The sequence below is a fragment of the Hemitrygon akajei genome, chromosome 14, assembly GCF_048418815.1.
Source record: "Hemitrygon akajei chromosome 14, sHemAka1.3, whole genome shotgun sequence".
NCBI lineage: Eukaryota > Metazoa > Chordata > Chondrichthyes > Myliobatiformes > Dasyatidae > Hemitrygon > Hemitrygon akajei.
This window is the reverse complement of record NC_133137.1, coordinates 106513211-106531086: the sequence shown is the minus strand read 5'-3', so window position 1 is coordinate 106531086 and position 17876 is coordinate 106513211. Positions and strand designations below refer to the sequence as shown.

At 43.6% G+C, this 17876-nt stretch overlaps 1 protein-coding gene across 4 annotated transcripts in view; it reads right to left on the bottom strand.

Moving 5' to 3' along the window:
* impdh1a (IMP (inosine 5'-monophosphate) dehydrogenase 1a) overlaps positions 1-16868 on the bottom strand; it is a 112367-nt gene extending 95499 nt beyond the window's left edge. For 3 of the 4 annotated variants that reach the window (XM_073066887.1, XM_073066886.1, XM_073066889.1), the window contains exon 1: positions 16242-16868. In XM_073066887.1, the coding sequence (XP_072922988.1) occupies positions 16242-16462 (221 nt within the window). In that variant the 5' untranslated portion in view covers positions 16463-16868. The remainder of the gene's footprint in view (positions 1-16241) is intronic. The other variant, XM_073066888.1, reaches the window with a different exon arrangement.
* Positions 16869-17876: the final 1008 nt, after the last annotated feature.

Here is a 17876-nt window from a genome sequence, read left to right as displayed (position 1 = left end):
CAGGAACAGCTTCTTCCCTCAGCCATCAGGGAGGGGGTACAGGAGCCTAAAGGCACACACTCAGCGATTCAGGAACAGCTTCTTCCCTCAGCCATCAGGGAGGGGGTACAGGAGCCTAAAGGCACACACTCAGTGATTCAGGAACAGCTTCTTCCCTCAGCCATCAGGGAGGAGGTACAGGAGCCTGAAGACACACACTCAGCGATTCAGGAACAGCTTCTTCCCTCAGCCATCAGGGAGGAGTACAGGAGCCCAAAGGCACACACTCAGCGATTCAGGAACAGCTTCTTCCCCTCTGCCATCCGATTCCTAAATGGATATTGAAGCTTTGGACACTACCTCACTTTTTCTTTAATATACATTATTCCTGATTTTGCACGTTTAAAAAATCTATTCAATATACGTAATTGATTTACTTGTTTATTTTATTTATCATTATTATTTTTTCTTGCTCTCTGCTGGATTACATATTGCATTGAACTGCTGCTGCTAAGTTAACAAATTTCACGCCACATGCTGGTGATAATAAACCCGATGCTGATCACACTAAAAAAACTCACACATCAAAGACTGTCAAACACCCAATGTGAGAAAAAAAACAAACTGTGCAAACAGGTCAATAAGTACCACACAACATGAACCGCAGAGTAGCTGAAAGTGAGTCCACACCACAGAACAAGATTAGGGACACCAGGTGACCAGGGAGATCAAGGAAAAAAAACACTTGGTGGCTACAGGCAACTGAACACCTGAGAACATTGAGCAGAATAGAGAGTGTAAGAGAGTACTTAAAGATAAATGAGGACAAAGAGGGGCTATGAAGTTTCACTAGCAGATTAGATTATAGAGAATTACAAAGCAAGTTTATGAAGAAGATGGGATACCATGGAAATACTAAGAGCCCTTCGGGACCTAAGAGGCAATCTTTGCACAGAACCATGGAATGTGAGTGAAGTCCAACAGAATACTTCTCATTTGTATTCACTAAGAAGAAAAGGGTAGTAGATGCAGGGTCCAGTGTGATGGGTGGATACGACCATTAAGAAAGAGAAGGTGAATAAATCCCCAGGGCCTGTGAGTATGTATCCTAGGCAGCTATGGGAAGTAAGGAAGCAAATTAATGGGGCATTGATGGAGATTTTTACATCCTCATTTGCCACAGGTGAGGTATCAGGTAACTGAATGATTATAATGTGGTTCCTTTATTTAAGAAGAGCTGCGGAGATAACAGGTAAGCCAGTAACAACAGGCCTGTGAGTCTTATATCAGTGGTAGGAAGCTAACTGGAAAAATATTCCAAGGAATGGGATTTCTTTAAATTTAGAAAAACAAGAATTGGCCAGCATGCTTTGCTTGTGTAAAAACGGATTTTACCAATTTGATTGAATTTTGAAGATGTAACTAAGTATCTGATGAGAATAGAGTGATAAATCTTGTCAAAAGCCCTAGTTGAGTCCTTGTAAATATTGACTGCATGAACTGGAATTATGCCTACAACAAGGTCCTGCATTGTAGGCTAGTCCAAAAAGTTGAGCACTATGACATCCAAGGTAAGCTGGCAAATTGGATTCAAGATTTACATGGTAATAGAAGGCAAAGGATGGTTGTTCATTACTTGTATGTCATCTCCACGTCACTCTCACAAATGTTACATCTGTCCCGTCTTTTGCATACACGTCTTCCATTTCTCATAGAACATAGGAACATAGAAAATACAACACAATACAGGCCCTTTGTCCCTCAAAGCTGTGCCGAACATGTCCCTACCTTAGAACTACCTGGCTTTATCCATAGCCCTCCATTTTTCTAAGCTCCACGTAGCCATCCAGGAGTGTCTTAAAAGACCCTATCGTTTCTGCCGCCACCGGCAGCCCATTCCACGCACTTACCACTCTCTGTATAAAATAAAAAACTTACCCCTGACATCTCCTCTGTACCTACTTCCAAGCACCTTAAAAATATGCTCTCTCATGCTAGCCATTATTTGGACTAACGGGGACATCTTCCATCTGCTGAGCTCATTGACTAGGCGCCATACTTCTCCAGCCGCTTGTCTTCATTAGCAGCTTCTCCCCCTCTAATCCTCTCAGCTAGTTCCTCTTCCTTCAGTTGGTCGTAGGTGACAAAGAGATTCTTCTTTGCTGACTTGAACTTGTCTCTTAGCTCTTCTGTTTCGCTCCTTCTAAGTTCAGCATGACGAGCATTGGCCACACTCCTTGCTGCGATGTTTCGAGATCTGGCTCTTTTTGATTCGCTCCACAGTAGGCAGACTCTTTGTTGCATCTGTGTGTGCATCTATGGGTTGTTGATAGCAGTCAGTGGCAGTTCGGAGAAGGACACAAAGATACGGAAGGCACTGGCATGGAGGGCTATGAACGACATGAAGGAAATCTGGAGGTCGAACCTGACCAGAGGACTCAAAAAGAGGATCTTCATAGCAGTCAGAGTCCATTCTCACAGACAGATGCAAGACGTGGACACTCACCAAGACCATGCGAAAGTCACTAGATGGTTGCTATACACCAATGCTCTGGATGGCTCTTGACGTGAGTTGGCAACAGCACATGTCGGACGTCGAACTCTATGATGACCTACCGATGCTCACTACTAAAATCGAGGTGAGAAGACTGCAACTAGCGGGGCACTGTCTATGCCACCCTAGTCATCACACGGGAGCCCAGGCATGGGAGGATGAACCCTGGGTGCTCTCCCAAGACTATGGTCAACACGCCTCTAGAAGATAGCGGCGTGGCTAATGTAGATGAACTGAACACACTGATGAGGGAGAGGGAGGAGTGGACAGTCCGTCATCGTGCCCAACGCCGGCCCCCTAGGCCTGAGTCGATGTAGTAGTACTGTAGTGCTAGCCATTTCAGCCCTGGGAAAAAGTCTCTGACTATCCACACAATCAATGCCTCTTATCATCTTATACACCTCTATCAAGTCACCTCTCATCCTCTATCGCTCCAAGGAGAAAAGGCCAAGGTCACTCAACCTATTCTCATAAGGTATGCTCCCCAATCCAGGCAACATCCTTGTAAATCTCCTCTGCACCCTTTCTATGGCTTCCACATCCTTCCTGTAGTGAGGCGACCAGAACTGAGCACAGTACTCCAAGTGGGGTCTGACCAGGGCCCTATATAGCTGCAAAATTACCTCTCGGCTCTTAAACTCAATCCCACGATTGATGAAGGCCAATGCACCGTATGCCTTCTTAACCACAGAGTCAACCTGAATAGCAGCTTTGAGCGTCCTAAGGACACGGACCCCAAGATCCCTCTGATCCTCCACACTGCCAAGAGTCTTACCATTAATGTTATATTCTGCCATCATTTTGACCTACCAAAATAAAACACCTCACATTTATCTGGGTTGAACTCCATCTGCCACTTCTTAGCCCAGTTTTGCATCCTATCAATGTCCCACTGTAACCTCTGACAGCCCTCCACACTATCCACAACACCTCCAACCTTTGTGTCATCAGCAAATTTACTAACCCATCCCTGCACTTCCTCATACAGGTAATTTATAAAAATCACAAAGAGTAGGGGTCCCAGAACAGATCCCTGAGGCACACCACTAGTCACCAGCCTCCATGCAGAATATGACCCATCTACAACCACTCTTTGCTTTCTGTGGGCAAGTCAGTTCTGGATCCACAAAGTAATGTCCCCTTGGATCCCATGTCTCCTTACTTTCTCAATAAGCCTTGCATGGGGTACCTTATCAAATGCCTTGCTAAAATCTATATACACTACATCTATGGCTCTACCTTCATCAATGTGCTTAATCACATCCTCAAAAAAATTAAATCAGGCTCACAAGGCATGACCTGCCTTTAACAAAGCCATGCTGACCATTCCTAATCATATTATGCCTCATAAATCCTGCCTCTCAGGATCTTCTCCATCAACTCACCAACCAATGAAGTAACACTCACTGGTCTATAATTTCCTAGGCTATCCCTACTCACTTTCTTGAAAAAGGGAACAACATCTGCAACCCTCCAATCCTCTGGAACTTCTCCCATCCTCATTGATGATGCAAAGATCATCGCCAGAGGCTCAGCAATCTCCTCCCTCACTTCCCACAGTAGCCTGGGGTACATCCCGTCCGGTCCCGGTGACCTATTCAACGATGCTTTCTAAAAGCTCCAGCACATCTTCTTTCTTAATATCTACGTTCTCAAGTTTTTCAGTCCACTGCAAGTCATCCCTACAATTGCCAAGATCCTTTTCCGTAGTGAACACTGAAGCAAAGTATTCACTAAGTACCTCCGCTATTTCCTTTGATTCTACATACACTTTTCCATTTCTCTTACAAATCTTGTTTCAAATCTTACACACACTTGTTCTGCTCTCAGATATTCCCCTTCAGATAGCAGTTCCATCTCTCTAGTATACTTTCTTCATTTCTCATCCACGTTCCATCTTCCTTCAACACCTCTGGATCTCTCTTGATCACCATCCCTACTGCCATTCACAATGTCTGTCTCTCCCACAAAGGTTTCACCTCTATCAGACTGACACTACAACTGTCACATAAACATTCTGCAAAGTTTTTTTCATCTCTGAGCTTTCCAAATCTGATACATATCCCTTTGACCCGAACCCCCCGTCTCTCACCCTGTCTCCCTGTTCAGTATTTAATGTTTAAGTCATATTTGAGTAATATTATAAATATATTGGTTAATTAAGCATTCTTGTTCATTTAAAATAATTCATTATCAATGGAAAGCAGCCAGTGAGTGAGTGGGCCAGTGAAGGAGTGCAGATTTGAGGCTTTGACTCGAGAGATTCTGGCAGTTTTGCCAGTTGGACCATGCAATCAAGTCAATCAAGATTTGAATAGCTCAGCAGAACGCAGTTGATTACACAATCAAGAGTTGAATAGCTCAGACTCAGCAGAAAGCAGCTGATTGGGCAATCGAGGTCAGGTGAAAGCAGAGTGGGCCAGTGAAGGAGTGGAGCTTTGAGGCTTCGATGAGAAGAAGCGGAGACGAGCTTGCTCCCAGTTAGACTTTACAATGCCTCCTGAGACGGTGATGTGCCTCTCCTGTGAAATGTGGCAGTCTTGGGGGAACTCCCCTCTCCCGCAGAGTCACATCTGCCAGAAGTGCTTGCGGCTGGGCGATCTGGAAGACCGTGTGAGGAATCTGGAGCAGCAGCTGGATGACCTTCGACTCATAAGGGAGAATGAGGCAGTCATAGATGAGAGCTACAGGGAGGTAGTCACACCTAGGCTGCCGGAAGCAGGTCGTTGGGTGACAGTCCAAGGGGGGGAAGCGAAGGAGAGTAGACAGGTAGTGCAGATCACCCCTGTAGCCATTCCCCTGAATAATAAGTTTACCGTCCTGGATGCTGTTGGCGAGGACGACCGACCAGGTGTGAGCCACGGTGGCAGGGCCTCTGGCACTGAGTCTGACCCTGTGGTGCAGAAGGATGGGACGGAGAAGAGGAGAGCTGTCGTCATTGGAGACTCAATAGTCAGGGGAGCAGACAGGAGATTTTGTGGATGTGAGAAGGTCACCCACATGGTTTGTTGCCTCCCGGGTGCCAGGGTCCGGGATGCCTCTGACCGGGTACATGACATCCTGGTACGAGAAGGAAAGCAACCAGAAGTCATGATACATGTTGATACCAATGACATAGAGGGATGAGGTCCTGAAGTGTGAGTTTCGGGAACTAGGCAGAAGGCTGAAGAACAGGACCTCAGAGGTGGCGTTCTCAGGATTGCTGCCAGTGCTACGTGATAGTGATGGTAAGGATTGGAGGAGATGGCAGTTGAATGCGTGGCTGAGGAGTTGGTGCGGGGGCAGGGTTTTAGATTTTTGGATCAATGGGATCTCTTCTGGGGAAGGTGGGACCTGTACGGATTTATGGGTTGCTCCTGAACTCAAGCGGGAGCAATATCCTTGCAGTTAGGTTTGCTAGCCTGGTTCAGGGGGGTTTAAACTAATTTGCAAGGAGAATGGGATCTGGAGCGATAGAGCAGTGGAAGAAGTGCATGGAGTAAAGCCAGCTGTAACATATAGAGAGGCTTTGAGGAAAGAGAAGAGAAGCAGAATAAAGGGTGTAAAGGTAGTAAGGTAGAAGGGCTAAAGTGTGTGTACTTCAATGCAAGAAGCATCAGGAACAAAGGTGATGAACTGAGAGCTTGGATACATACATGGAATTATGATGTAGTGGCCCTTCCCCAATTAATTCCCCAGTTCCCCAGAGACTTGGCTGGCACCAGGGCAGGAATGGATTCTCAATATTCCTGGATTTCAGTGCTTTAAAAGGGAAAGGGGGAAAGGGGAGGGGGTGGCATTACTGGTCAGGGATACTATTACAGCTACAGAAAGGGTGGGTAATGTAGCAGGATCCTCTTTTGAGTCAGTATGGGTGGAAGTTAGGAACAGGAAGGGAGCAGTTACTCTAGGGAGTATTCTATAGGCCCCCTGGTAGCAGCAGAGATACCGAGGAGCAGATTGGGAGGCAGATTTTGGAAAGGTGCAAAAATAACAGGGTTGTTATCATGGGTGACTTTAACTTCCCTAATATTGATTGGCACTTGATTAGTTCCAAGGGTTTGGATGGGGCAGAGTTTGTTAAGTGTGTCCAGGATGGATCCCTGTCACAGTATGTTGACAGGCCGACTAGGGGGAATGCCATACTAGATCTAGTTTTAGGTAATGAACCGGGTCAGGTCACAGATCTGTCAGTGGGTGAGCATCTGGGGGACAGTCATCACCGCTCGCTGACCTTTAGCATTATCATGGAAAAGGATAGGATCAGAGAGGATAGGAACATTTTTAATTGGGGAAGGGCAAATTATGAGGCTATAAGGCTAGAACTTGTGGGTGTGAATTGGGATGATGTTTTTGCAGGGAAATGTACTATGGACATGTGGTCGATGTTTAAGGATATCTTGCAGGACGTTAGGGATAAATTTGTCCCAGTGAGGAAGATAAAGAATGGTAGGGTAAAGGAACCATGGGTGATAAGTGAAGTGGAAAATCTAGTCAGGTGGAAGAAGACAGCATACATGAGGTTTAGGAAGCAAGGATCAGATGGGTCTATTGAGGAATACAGAGTAACAAGAAAGGAGCTTAAGAAGGGGGCATGAGAATGCCTTGGCGAGTAGGGTAAAGGAAAACCCCAAGGCATTCTTCAATTATGTGAAGAACAAAAGGATGACAGGAGTGAAGGTAGGACCGATTAGAGATAAAGGTGGAAAGATGTGCTTGAGGCTGTGGAAGTGAGCGAGGTCCTCAATAAATACTTCTCTTTGGTATTCACCAATGAGAGGGAACTTGATGACAGTGAGGACAATATGAGTGAGGTTGATGTTCTGGAGCATGTTGATATTAAAGGAGAGGAGGTGTTAGAGTTGTTAAAATACATTAGGACAGTTAAGTCCCCGGGGCCTGATGGAATATAGAATCCTTATGTCCTCGTCATCCAGGGGAATGGTACCAAAGGATTGGAGGGAGGCGAATGTTGTCCCCTTGTTCAAAAAAGGTAGTAGGGATGAGTGTAGAAGAATGAGAGGGACTTGATAGAGGCCTACAAGATTATGAGAGGCATAGATAGAGTGGATAGTCAGTACCTGTTTCCCAGGGCACCAATAGCAAACACCAGAGGGCATATATACAAAATTAAGGGAGAGAAGTTTAGGGGAGACATCAGGGGTAAGCTTTTTTTTGCTTTTTTTAAAATTTACACAGAGGGTTGAAAGTGCCTGAAATGACTTGCCAGGGATGGTGGTGGAGGCTAAAACATTAGGGGTATTTAAGAACCTCTTGGACAGGCACATGGATGAAAGAAAAATGGAAGGTTATGGGCTAGTGTGGGTTTAGTACTTTTTTTAAGGATTATATGGGTCGGCACAACATGGAGGGCTGAAGGGCCTGTACTGTGCTGTGGTGTTCTATGGTACTATGGATAGTCCGGGTAATTATAGACCAGTGAGCCTTGCATCTGTGGTGGGAAAGCTGTTGGAAAAGATTCTTAGAGATAGGATCCACAGGCATTCAGAGAATCATGGTTTGATCAGGGATAGTCAACATGGCTTTGTGAAGGGCAGATTGTGTCTAACAGCCTGATAGAGTTCTTTGAGGAGGTGACTAGGCATATAGATGAGGATAGTGCAGTGGATGTGATCTACATGGATTTTACTAAGGCATTTGACAAGGTTCCACATGGTAGGCTTATTCAGAAAGTCAGAAGGCATGGGATCCAGGGAAGTTTGGCCAGGTGGATTCAGAATTGGCTTGCCTACAGAAGGCAGAGGGTTGTGGTGGAGGGAGTACATTCAGACTGGAGGGTTGTGACTAGTGGTGTCCCACAAGGATCTGTTCTGGGACCTCTACTTTTCGTGATTTTTATTAACAACCTGGATGTGGGGTAGAAGGATGTGTTGGCAAGTTTGCAGACGACACAAAGGTTGGTGGTGTTGTAGATAGTGTAGAGGATTGTCGAAGATTGCAGAGAGACATTGATAGGATGCAGAAGTGGGCTGAGAAGTGGCAGATGGAGTTCAACCTGGAGAAGTGTGAGCTGGTACACTTTGGAAGGACAAACTCCAAGGCAGAGTACAAAGTAAATGGCAGAATACTTGGTAGTGTGGAGGAGCAGAGGGATGTGGGGATACATGTCCACAGATCCCTGAAAGTTGCCTCACAGGTAGATGGGGTAGTTAAGAAAGCTTATGGGGTGTTAGCTTTCATAAGTCGAGGGATAGAGTTTAAGAGTCGTGAGGTAATGATGCAGCTCTATAAAACACTGGTTAGGCCACACTTGGAGTACTGTATCCATTTCTGGTCCCCTCACTATAGGAAGGATGTGGAAGTATTGCAAAGGGTACAGAGGAGATTTACCAGGATGCTGCCTGGTTTAGAGAGTATGGATTATGATCAGAGATTAAGGGAGCTAGGGCTTTACTCTTTGGAGAGGAGGAGGATGAGAGGAGACATGATAGAGGTGTACAAGATATTAAGAGGAATAGACAGAGTGGACAGCCAGCACCTCTTCCCCAGGGCACCACTGCACAGTACAAGAGGACATGGCTTTAAGGTAAGGGGAGGGAAGTTCAAGGGGGATATTAGAAGAAGGTTTTTCACTCAGAGAGTGGTTGGTGCGTGGAATGCACTGCCTGAGTCAGTGGTGGAGGCAGATACACTAGTGAAATTTGAGACTACTAGACAAGTATATGGAGGAATTTAAGGTGGAGGGAGAGTATATGGGAGGCAGGGTTTAAGGGTCAGCACAACATTGTGGGCCAAAGGGCCTGTACTGTGCCGTACTATTCTATGTTCTACTTGCTTAAATACTTTGATTGCATATGTCATCACACTTCCATGTGATATGTATGTACATTACTTAAAGTAAAGTCAAATCCGCATTTCGGACTCCTGTCTTCATTTGAATTAGGTTAATGCATTGAAGTTACAAAACATAACATTGGCACCAAAGTATTTTTTAAAATGAACCCGAGAGGACAACCAATATTTCGAAGTGCAGCGAGACATTCAAACTAAAATATAACACAGCGAGGAACATCGAGTTTTAAAAAAGCAGTGCAGCACATGTTCTTTGGAAGGGAAGAAACGATTGAGTTTTTAAAAATGGTGGTAAATGGATGAATTTATGGGTTCATAAAGAATGGGTAACAGGTGATGATCATAAATAAAACAAATGACTAGCTACTTCGGAAAAATTGAACACATTTGATTACACGAATGATAACTGGAATATGTATACTGATCTAATTCAGCAAAAGTTTGAAGTAAATGAAATGGCCAATGAGAAACAAGTACCAATTTTGCTGAGTTCATTGGGTTTAAAGGTATACAGTTTGCTTCGAAGTGTGATGGTTTCAAACAAACTAGCAAAAACGAGCTTTGTTGATATTTTAAAAGTGATGTAGCAGTATGGCTGAAATGAAGAGAGTGTTTGGCTATGACCAGTTCATAATGGGCTGAATGACACACTGAGATCATTTAGACCAGATGGACCTGAGGAACTTGTGGTGAACTAGATATACCTGTCTGACTGCTCCTGTGGCTCCTCCCAAGACCCTGCTGACTACCCCTGTGGCTCCTCCCACAGACCCCTGTATAAAGGCGACTGTGGCCTGCTGCTCTCCCTCATTTTCCCCAGGATGTAGTGTTGTTCTTCAGTCAATAAAAGCCGATATCTCACTTCCTAAGTCTCGGCGTGAGTTATTGATGGTGCATCAGAACTGCATCCTAGGGTTCTGAAAGAGGTAGCCGTAGAGATTGTGGTGGTATTAGAAATGATCTTTCGGAAATCATTAGACTCTGGCATGATGCCCGAGGACTGGAAAATTGCAAATGTCACTCCACTCTTTAAGAAAGGGGAAAGACAGCAGAAAGGAAATTATAGACCAGTTAGCATGACCTTAGTGGTTGGGAAGATGTTAGACTCAATTGTTAAGAATGAGGTGATAGAGTACTTGATGACACAGTACAAGATAATACAAAGTCAGCATGGTTTCCTTCAGGAAAAATCCTGCCTGATGAGCCTGTTGGAAATCTTTGAGGAGATTGCAAGTAGAATAGATAAAAGGGTTGAAGTGGATGTTGTATATTTGGACTTTCAGAAGGCCTTTGACAAGGAGCCACACATGAGGCTGCTGACCAGGTTAAGAGCCCATGGTATTACAGGAAAGTTACTGACATGGTTAGAACATTGGCTGATTGGTAGGAGGCAGCGAGTGGGAATAAAAGATCCTTTTCTGGTTGGATGCCAATGATTAGTGGTGTTCCACAAAGGTCGGTGTTGGGTCTGCTTCTTTTTATGCTGTATATCAATGATTTAGATGATGGAATAGATGGTTTTGTTGCCAAGTTTGCAGATGATACGAAGATTGGTGGAGGGGCAGGTAGTGTTGAGGAAGCAGGTAGGATTCAGAAGGACTTATACAGATTAGGAGAATGAGCAAGAAAGTGGCAAAATAAATACAATGTTTGAAAATGCATAGTCATTCACTTTGGTAATAGAAATACATGTGTGGACTATTTTCTAAATGGGGAGAAAATCCAGGAATCTGAGATGCAGAGGGACTTGGGAGTCCTTGTGCAGAACACCCTGAAGGTTAACTTGCAGGTTGAATCAATGGTGATGAAGGCAAATGCCATGTTAGCATTCATTGCAAGAGTTATAGAATACAAGAGCAAGGATGTAATGCTGAGGCTTTATAAGGCACTGGTGAGGCCTTATCTTGAGTACTGTGAACAGTTTTGGGCCCCACATCCAAGAAAAGATGTGCTGCCATTGGAGAGAGTCTAGAGGAGGTTCACAAGGATGATTCCAGGAATGGAAGAGTTACCATATGAGGAATGTTTGATGGCTCTGGGCCTGTACTCACTGGAATTCAGAAGATGAGGGGGATCTCATTGAAACCTTTCGAATGTTGAAAGGCCTAGACAGATTAGATATAGATAGGATGTTTCCCGTACTGGGAGAGTCTAGGACAAGAGGGCACAGCCTCAGGATAGAGGGGCGCCCTTTCAACACAGATGTGGAGAAATTTCTTTAGCCAAAGGGTGGTGAAGTTGTGGAATTTGTTGCCATGTGCAGCTGTGGAGGCCAGGTTGTTGGGTGTATTTAAGGTAGAGATTGACAGGTTCTTGATTGGACGTGGCATCAAAGGTTATGGAGAGAAGGCCAGGAACTGGGGTTGAGGAGGAGATTTTTAAAAAAAGGATCAGCCATGATTGAATGACAGAGCAGACTTAATGGGCCAGATGGCCTAATTCTGCTCCTATGTCTTTATGGTCTTATCATTTAGTTTGTAGAATCCTGCAAGAAAGCTTTCAAAATTTCTGTCAGAATCACTTCCTGGAGTCTCAGAGTCAATTCCTGCAACCACCGGGGGGTCCCAGAACCTGAGAATTTTCACAGCCACAAGTCTCACCTGCCAAGCAGAGTGATTCCCCTTGTCAGGAAAGGCATTATCCCAAAAGAGTAAGAAATCAATCCACAGTGAAAAAATCTTTAGGACTGAATGGGACAATTTGAAATTTACCATGCTGTGGATGTCTGTATAGTGGCTGAGTTGCATATAGTATTTAAGCTGAGATGCATTCTCTGTTGAGGTGGAGTTTATAGCTAAGCAGGGAGCAGTGTTGTACATTTAATATTTCAGTAGTGAGTGATATTGTAAATGTGTTGTTGATTAAGCATGCCTGTTTAAAATAATTCATTACAGGTTATATGTATAAATATATTGTTTGAATACATCATCATACTACCACATGATAAGTGCATGCCTCGCTTAAACACAAAGTTAGACCCGCTTTTCGACTCCTGGGTTTTCGTTTGATTTAATTAAATATTTTGAAGTTACAAAACATATCCATCTCTCTGTCTTATACATGCACAGCTGCTCAAACTCTTCTACCAATTAATACATATTCCCACAAGCCTATTCTATCTTCCCCTCTCTTGTTCAGTTTCCTAGACACCTGAGTCTTTCACCACACCAGCTCCATCTCTGCTGTATCTGTTCCATCTCTTCACTTACTGGGCCCACCTCTCCCATGTGACTCTTCTATCTCATATCCAGCTTCTCTATTTGTCTCCCGCACACCTGATCAATCTTTACACCCGTTCTACCTTACATAACAGTTCTAACCCATGCATGTGCTTATAACATCTCTAACAAACTTGTTGCAACTCTCACAAGCCCCTGTCCCATCTCAGAGATACCCATTCTTCCTCACCATAGCTGTTCTTCAAAGTACAAGTAAATTTATTATCCAAGTATGTTAACATCGCCATAAGCAGCCCTGAGATTCATTTTCTTGCGGGTAATCACAATAGATACAAACACGCACAATAGAATCAGTGAAAAGCTGCATACAAACACAGACAACCAATGTGCAAAAAAAAACGAACTGTGTAAATACAAAAAACAATTATTCTAATAATGAATAAATAAGTAATGAATTATAGTGAGAAAATGAGTTAAAGAGTCCTTGAAAGTGAGTTCACAAGTTGTGGAATCAGTTCAGTATTGAGGCAAGTTCAGGAGCCTGATGGTTGTCGGGTAAAAACTGTTCCTGAACGTGGTGATGTGGGACCTGGGGCTCCTTGTACGTCCTGCCAGATGGCAGCAGTGAGAGGAGAGCACGACGTGGATGGCAGGTGCCCGCAATGATGGTTGCTGCTTTCTTGAGCCAGCACTCCTTGTAGACATGCTCAATGGTGGGGAGATCTTTTCCCGTGATGGACCAAGTAGTATCCACTACTTTTTTATCTCTCCTCTACACCTGCTCCACCTCAGATCATTTTCCATCTCTCCTACACCTTTCCCACTTCTGGAGCACACTCATTCCATCTCTCCCATGTACTTGTTCTATCTTGCACACTTACATGTTCCAACTTGAACACTTAATTGTTCAACCCTCCTTACAACACTATTAAATTCTTTCACAAACCTATCCTGTATCTCAGAAAAACCAATCCCATCTTCCCACAAAACTGTTCTATCTTCCCATCAACAGGAGCATGTCAACCCACACTCACTTCATCTCTCTTCAGCCTGTTCCAATTTTCCGCACATATCCTATCTCAAATTATGCTCACTCCATGTACCTGTTCCACTTCTCCTACATATCAGTTTCAAGATTCAATTGTCTATTGACATTCTTCAGTACCCAAGTGTAAAGGAAAACAAAATGATTGTTACTCCAGATCTGATGCAACAGAAAAAAAAAACACACAATACACATAAAGCACACTATAATTTAAAAAAACAAAAATGCCAGACACCTCTCCCATTTATCCTACATTATCTGGTTCATTCCACATCTCCTAAACTCCTCTACCTTTTCCAAAATACTACCATATCTCCATCATTCATGCATTGGTTACAACCCTGGCAAAAAAAACCTTCTACAGACACCTGATCACAACATCATCTCACCTCGAACGTTGATTCTTCCCTTTCACAGCTGCTCCAACTCTCAAGGAATAAATCTATTTCTTCCACCTCAATGTATGCCTGTTCTATTTGTCACACTCCTCAACCAAGTCCCACATGTTCTTTCTCAGTTTCCTGCCTTTCCTCACCTCACTCATTCACCTCTGTTGTGAACCTGTTTTCAATTTGGTGTCTAAACCCAGATACCAGCTCTTCACATTATGTCTATCCCTCCTCTGCAGTCTTTCAATCTCTTCCCCCCCCCCACCTATTCCATCCTTCCTGCACACCCATTCCAATTCACATACACTTAATCCTTCTTTCCCCATACACCTGTAGCTGCTCCAGTTCATCTCTCAGACTACCTGGAATCTTCCCATGTACCTGTTCCATCTTACCTGATGACTTGTTACATCTGCTTCATCTCTCTTCCTTTCTGCTTTATCTCTCTTTCTTCTACCCACACCTAATTCAATACTCCTCATGCCTATCCCATCGCCTGATTCATTTCTCTGTTCCTCATCTTCCCAATGTCAACTGATATATGTATTGGTATCAGTTTGGATTCATTATTGTCAAGTACCAAGATACAGTGAAAAGCTTGTCTTGCATATTGTTTATACAGATCAAAGCTACCAAAAAAGTACAGTACAGGTAAGTGAGTTCCCAAGTCTGCTACCGACAGGATAGAAACCGACCTTCAGCCTGTTCCATCTCTCTCACATCTCTTCTATCTCTGATGAAGCACCTGTCCATTTCTCCTGTGGAAATGATTCTGGTCTTCCAAACAATCCTTCCATCTTCCTAAGTATTCTGTTTTGGATCGCTCCTTTCCTGCGTAACTGTTGTATCACTTCAGCATTCATTCCTATCAGTCTCATCTTATCTTGCCTATTCGTTCTAGGTCTACCCTGCCTGTGATCCTTATCTACACACCTATTCCCTCTCTCTTTTATACTTATTTACCTTCTCTCTCTTTATCCTGATCTTAATCACAGCATCCTCACTCACTTCCATCGAATTAGCTCATATATATTTGCTCCCGATGTCCACTGTTTCCACACACTGTGGAGGTGTGTGGCCACAGATTTTTGATCCATCTCGCTCACGACAACACACACTTCCTACCATTCCTGAATGTCTTCTAGTGTACTATTGAATCTCTGCCACTCTCTATTCTTTTCGACAACCAGGTGCATCCTATCCTCACAGTGACCTTCCTTTTCACTACTCCTTTCTCTTAGGAGCTGATAAACACAAGAGACTCAGCAGATACTGGAAATCCAGAATGCATGTAAAATGCTGGATTGTTCATCAGGTCCTGCTAAAGTGTCTCAGTCCGAAACATTGACTATTTATTCCCTTCTATGGATGCTGCCTGACCAGCCGTGTTCTTCCAACATTTTGTATGTGTTACTTAGGAATTGATGGTTCTTATTAAGCCAGCTTTTGGCAATGGTATTAACTGGCATGCCAATATTATTCCATTATCACAGTAACACATGAAAAACTGGATGACCTCTGTGGCCACACACCTCTACAGCATAAACAGTCTGCAGACAGTTTCTACCACGTCAGGGGGAACAGGTTCCATCTAAACAAAGCCACACAAGCAAACTGAAACAAAACATCCAAAGTATTTCTTTGTAGCATGTGGACTGTAGTACATAGAATGGTGTGTATAGATCCTTTGGTAACAATGAGTGGTTGTCAAAATATAGGATATACTGATTCTGCAATAATAATATCTTACTTTCTGATATATACAGAGCAGCTGCGATGCACAAAACAACAAAGCAAATGGTAGTGCTTAATGCAACAGTGTTCATTTTTAATGGAAAGGTTTGTCTCAAAGCACTAAAATTAAAATTAGTCTCTCAATAATAATTGTATAACTGTATTTTGAAACTTGTCTGTTTCTGACCACCCCATGATTTTCATGAAGGGTGAACAGAGAATCTCCTTGAACCTTTAGACACTGATCACATCTTGGATGAAGTGATAAAGCTGTAAGCAGCTTAGGCACACAGACCAGAAATGTCCCAGGTTTGACTGAATTAGCCAGGATGTAAGGGTGTTCTGACTGATTGAAGCCTGGGGTTAGGAATGAGAGATTTTCTGGGGTTACCACTCTTGCAATATTTCCCCAAACAGTCCTTGGAAGTTATTTCTCCTTTTGACTCAACATCTCATTCTCCAAACTCTTAGTCAAATCCTCCTGCCTTTGAAAGACTCCTCAGTTAACATGTCATCTGTTCATTCGTGCTTTGTGCTCCACTAAAAATGCAATATCCGATCTTCCTTACCTGTCAGGCTCAAAGCCAGCCTGAATCCTGGTGGCAGTGTAGCGCTGTGCAGCAGTCTCATGCCCAGGCCTGTGATGATACCCACTTGGAGATCCCACTCCAGGGGGCACCTGATCCCCACTGGGCCGCGGCAGTTCCATTTCCCCCACAATTGTCCGATAGTCGATCTGGTAAAGCTCCCGTTCCAAATTGTTAAATCCACTGTGATTCTGCTCATCCATTCCCTTTCACTCAGGAAAGCGTCGTCCTAAATCTTCCAAGTGTTTAAGTGCAAATCCCTTCTCAAGCACAGGTTACCAGGAACGTGTGGGTGGGGATGGGAGGATTCTTTCTCAGTCTGTGTGCTGGCTGCCAGAGTGAACACACATCCCACCAGGGTTAGCACCAGTCAAAATGTTCGGGTAACATAACCTCCATCACACTGCCCTGAAGACTGCAAAAGACAGCAACAATCTCCAAACATATGTAAGAGAGTTTAAATAATCTTAGAAAATATTGCTTTCCTACTGTAAAATTGGTGCCCAATATTTAAAATAGATTATATTCAATTTGTAATCTAAGGCCATGCATACTTTTGCTCTTTTATCTCTCTCATTCTCTCTCTATCACTATCACTGACTCTCAGCTGATATACATTAGAGAATATTTTTGTTTCAAAGCGTAGCCCTGCAGCTTCAGATTAGCCTTATTCTGACAATGCCAGACGTCACTTTGTAAAGAGGATTTGAGATTCTAGAGAGATACTGGTAGTACCCGCCCTCTTGACAAACACACTCATGTCAACCGTTCCCCTTGGTGCTCCTGCTAGCTCCCCTAGGACTAATATAGCTACAAGTGAGAGTGTTCAGCAAGCACCAGCAGGACAACTGCTGTGAGCAAATTTGTGAACTGTTGTAGACGATAAATATTATCCTCATGCCTTCTACCAGGAAGGAGGTACAGGAACCTCAGGACTCACACCACCAGGTTCAGGAATAGTTACTACCCCCCAACCATCAGGCCCTTGATTCAAAGGGGATCACTTACTCCATCATTGAAATCTTCCCACAACCAATGGACTCATATTCAAGCACTCTTCATCTCATGTTCTCAATATTTATTGCTAATTTATTTATTATTATTATTTTGCTTTTTAATTGTTGTTGTTTCTTTGTATTTGTTTAAGGTGCTGGGGAGTAGGTACAGAGGAGATGTCAGGGTTAAGGTTTTACTCAGAGTGGTGAGTGCGTGGAATGGGCTGCCAGCAACGGTGGTGGAGGCAGATATGATAGGATCTTTTAAGAGGCTTTTGGATGGGTACATGGAGCTTAGTAAAATAGACAGCTATTGGTAAGCCTAATAATTTCTAAGGTAAGGACATGTTCAGCACAACTTTGTGGGCTGAAGGGCCTGTATTGTGCTGTAGGTTTTCTATGTTTCTGTGTTTCTATAGAGAGAGTGTACAAGTCAGACAAAAAGCACAACCAAAGAAAAAAGAGGGAAAAGTTTCAAACAGAAACTAAACAAATTCATAAAGTCACTGAATGTGAAACTTAATCAAACAACAGAGTCTGCCAAAGATGAGTTGTCATGCCTAGAACTGTATAGCATTACTGAATCAGTTTGCAAAATCATATGGATCACAACAGATGAGCC